At 41.0% G+C, this 4,263-nt stretch overlaps 1 protein-coding gene across 1 annotated transcript in view; it reads right to left on the bottom strand.

Annotated features, from left to right (window-relative positions):
- The window catches only part of LOC103381008 (echinoderm microtubule-associated protein-like 1), a 9,351-nt gene extending 5,320 nt beyond the window's left edge, over positions 1-4,031 (bottom strand). Inside the window, exons 1-2 of the mRNA XM_008313169.3 lie at positions 3,932-4,031; positions 2,090-2,221 (exon numbers count right to left, since the gene is read on the bottom strand). Coding sequence (XP_008311391.2) covers positions 2,090-2,221; positions 3,932-4,031 — 232 coding nt within the window. The remainder of the gene's footprint in view (positions 1-2,089; positions 2,222-3,931) is intronic.
- Between the last annotated feature and the right edge of the window lie 232 nt (positions 4,032-4,263).

Genomic DNA, 4,263 nt, shown 5'->3' with positions numbered 1-4,263 from the left:
TGTACTTTCCAACATAAGAATAAGGTATTGCTTTACACACATACAGTAGTTAGTATTAATCATTCATTTTTTGCTTTTTTGTTTGGTTCATTATACTGTGTCTGTTTTTTTTTTAATTTTCAAGAGTTTACATATAATTAGTTGCAATAGTACTTGATGAATGGTCCACCACTATAGAAATAATTATTACATGACTTAATTAAATGAAGTTACTGCTGCAGATAATCCTCTCTATGACTTGGCAAAGGTTGTTACCACCATATGCCCTCTCCTAATGCGACCCTCAGCATTTATCCCCAGTTGGGTGAGGCCTAGTAGGACACACACACACACACACACACACACAGTGACTATGAAAATGGCCAGCAGACTATAGTAAAAAAATGGTGAAAATAAAATAAAAACTAGTGTGAATAAATACATCACATATAATGAGATACAACTGACTATGAACGATTCTGCTGCTGGGATTAGGACAGATTACATTTTTTTAATTTGACAGTCTTTCCACCAGACAGATACTGTGGTGATCAATATAACTAAGTACTTTGACATCATAAATATAACAGAGTGTCAGACAGGCCCCTAAACGTGCCGTAAAACACATGTTCTGTGCTGTTAAGATCGATGTCTCTCTCCCCCTCCTCCGCCTCCCTCTCCTCCTTCCAACAGTAAATCTTTGCTGATAGAATGTCTCCTCCTGACAGTGATGATGTGCTGTGAGCACAGACTTTAAGAATAATCGTTCAAACATGGAGTCGACTCTAATCCATCTCCGGAGGACAAATGTGTCCACGTTCGCCTGTGATTTCCTCAGTCTCCTCGCGTCCCAGCGTGACATCATCCTCGTGCCCCCTCCCTACACCACATATGGGATTGGGATTGGAATAGCACGTAATCCCAGTGCTGTTAAAGGGAATTAGTAGCCTGGAGCTCAGTCACTGCACTAACTCAGCTGTGTAAAAGAAAGGCAGGCTCCATGGATACCATTTATTCAAATGTAAAACACACACAGAGTATTTCTATTTCTGTGCTTGTGAGTCACACACACACACAAGCACACACACACACACACTACAGAGTCAGGGAGGTTGTACAGTAACTGACTTGGCTTTTAAACATCTTCGCAAAATGAAACTCCATTACAGCAAAACTCCAGCAGAATGTTTTAATCTCCACTCACAGATGGTGTTTGTTGAATGAAGACAGCATCTGTCCGCTCATATCGGCGGCCTGCGTGCTGTCACACACAAGACACACGTGCACCGAGCACTAGGCACTTATTAAAACGTTCACAGAATGTCCACAAACGGTCCAGAGGGGACAAGCCATTTCTCTAGATCTGCTCAGCGCAGACACATTCCACGACTCCCACTGTTTGACTGTTTGGCACGTGAGACCCTGGACGGACACGAGAGACTGGTGTTTAATTTAACTCCTCTGAACAGCTTCAGGCAACGGCAGAACCAACAATTTAGAGGGAAAAACAGAGTTGTTGTTTTTTTTTTTTTAGTGGAGTCATGTTTTAAGTTTAATCAAGTATTGTGTTAGAATGATGCAACACTGTTTTGCTGAACATGAACTGAAAGTGCAACTAGAGGAAAGTGGAAGATTTACCTTTGGCTCTGATGTAATTTAACATTTAATGTTGTTTTTCTGAAGGTTAGTAACTGCTGGCATTTGGGGAGAGGTGGTTTTGGCTGCATTTAAGACTCAAAATCTTCAGTAATCTTTGGATCTCCATGTTATTTTTCATTTGTCAGTCAGACACAGGGATGTTTTTTTAAAAACTTTTTCCCACTTTTAAAAACATTATCATTTGCTGTTTTCCTATTTTGTTTCAGTCTGGCAGCTCAATTATTTACAGTATTGAATTTGTATTATTCAATATAGTTTTTTTACAGTACTACTGCACTGTAGTATTTGAAATCTTTACTCTTAGTTTTTCCCATCAGGGAAGCAGCTTTCAACATGTTTGAACACTTTGACAGCGTCAGCAGGGCAGAACAGTGACAAATGACAGAACAATAGACAGAAATCTACAGTATATGAAACAATATATCTTTGTTTCAGTCATAAATATTCCTACCTGTCATGAAGTCACTGTCCTGTGCCAGCAGTGAGTCGCTGTGGAAACTCTCCTTCAGCGAAGGCCTCCTCAGCAGGTCCTCCATGCCAACACTGTTGTCCACTAGTTCGTCCATGCTCGTGTCCTCCGCCGCTGTTGACAGTCAGTGTGAGGGACGTCTGAGCTCCAGCTAAGTCCTGTCCACTTTACCACGGAGATACTTCACCTCCTGTAAACCTCCCTACTGTTCTGGTGTGTAGGGTGATGTCACTCAACAGGAGGATTAAGGTAAGCCTTCTGAAGCTCAAAGAAGGACAAGACTGCATGACAGGAGGAATCTGTGGTGTGTGTGTGTCTGTGTGAGTGAGTCTCTCTCACACACACACGACAGATTTTAAGGAAATAAGCCGCCAAAAGCCCCGCCAGACGGACAGACCTAAAATTATTGGCGACAATTTCTGCGACATTCATGTTATGGACTTTATAGATTGGTTTCCTTGTTTGTCATTTTTTTTCATAAATTCTGAGATGTCATCTTTGATCTGTCACTGTCTCTGTCAGCAGCATCTCTCTGAAACTACTGAACTCATTTTTTGTTAAAGATAAAATGACTAAATAATGGTTACGTAAAGCTTCTACATTGGCATAAGGAGGAGTAAAAAGCAGTTGTCATTTTTTCATTACAAACTGGTTAGTGGTGCGCTCAAAAATAAAAACCCAACATTATTGTTGTTGTTATTGTACATATATGTTTTTGCTCCTCTTTGATCGAAGAACTTTGGTATTCAAATGAGAAATACTCACTTCATTCATTTGAACCTGGGGTGAGGAGGTCGGAGCATCTCAAACAACAGGGCAGTGGGATAATCCGTCCAGGCTGGTTTCTTCTTTCAAACAGAGGTCAGGGCAGCCTCTGATGGGGAAAACACTTTCACATTAAAGACCTCAGAATAACTTCCTGAAAGATAAGTTACATAAGCACTGTCAGCAAACGAACAGCCACTGTGGAGGAAAGCAATGAGTAACAATTACTGACCTGTGTGCAATGAAAACACACACTCCACAGGGTAAATAAACACACGTACACACACGCACAATGCCCACACACACACACACACACACACACACACACAGCAGGGTGGTACTGTGCAATTTGCTGTTGGAAACAAAGTTGCAGCCAAGCACACAATTACACTCCCCCAAAGAGCTTACATCAGGCTACCATCCGGTGTGTCCAGGCCTGGCGTACTGTAAGGATGATGGGATTCAGAGATTAGATAGAAGAACTTGATTAATTACAGTCATCAGGTGGACAATAAGCCGGACGTGGTAATTAGACCTACAGAGAAAGACAGCAGCAGCAGCAGCAGATGAAAAGCCAGTGAGATGGTTGTGTCTGTGTGTAAGCTGGATTCCTGTCCATAGCAAGGGTCTCCAGCGCGTCACATACCATTAGCTGGTCGCTTGCAATAAACCAAACAAACATTTGAAAACTTCATTGGTCCTCTCGACAGGACAACCAGAACATAAAGCACAGAAGAACAGGGAACAGTCATTTCAGGATTTACATTTATATCTGTCATGTGCTCTTTTCTGCATAATGTCGCCCGTAAATAAAATGAAAAAATTGTGAGTTGTCTCTCAATTCTAACAATAATGCAGAATATCTTTTCAACCATGTGTGTGTGTGTGTGTGTGTGTGTGTTTGTGTGCATGTATTCCTGGTCCTAGTCCGGGGCTTGAAAATGGGATGAAGTCTGTGTTAACAGGAGACATCACCGGAGGGAAATAAATTGCTCTAAAACACAACTGGGTTAAATTTATGTCCAACTAAAATGTTATGTGGGTCAAAGAGTGACTCACCCTGACCTCTGCCTACTCTCACTACTGACCTCCTGTGGACATTGTACAGCATGACTGAGCTCCATGCACGACTGCACCTGGGTCGTTCCTGTTCATACATTGTTACAGTACTGTACAATAGCTTTCTCAGAAAATATTTAAATATAAAATAAAGTCCACATCACAGCATTTAGTATATTGGATGGTCAATATAGTTTCATATAAATACATGGTCATATGTACAGTTCAGTTAAATGTTCAATGTATTTACTTAGTAAACCTTAGTAAACCTTCCTCTAATGTACTTGGTAACCGGCTAACTTAACAATATATAAAGAAAAAAGCAGACACAG

Source organism: Cynoglossus semilaevis, chromosome 7, assembly GCF_000523025.1.
Source record: "Cynoglossus semilaevis isolate Cse_v1.0 chromosome 7, Cse_v1.0, whole genome shotgun sequence".
In the NCBI taxonomy this organism is placed as follows: Eukaryota; Metazoa; Chordata; class Actinopteri; order Pleuronectiformes; family Cynoglossidae; genus Cynoglossus; species Cynoglossus semilaevis.
The sequence above is the reverse complement of the archived record's forward strand: the minus strand, read 5'-3'. Positions and strand labels throughout refer to the sequence as shown.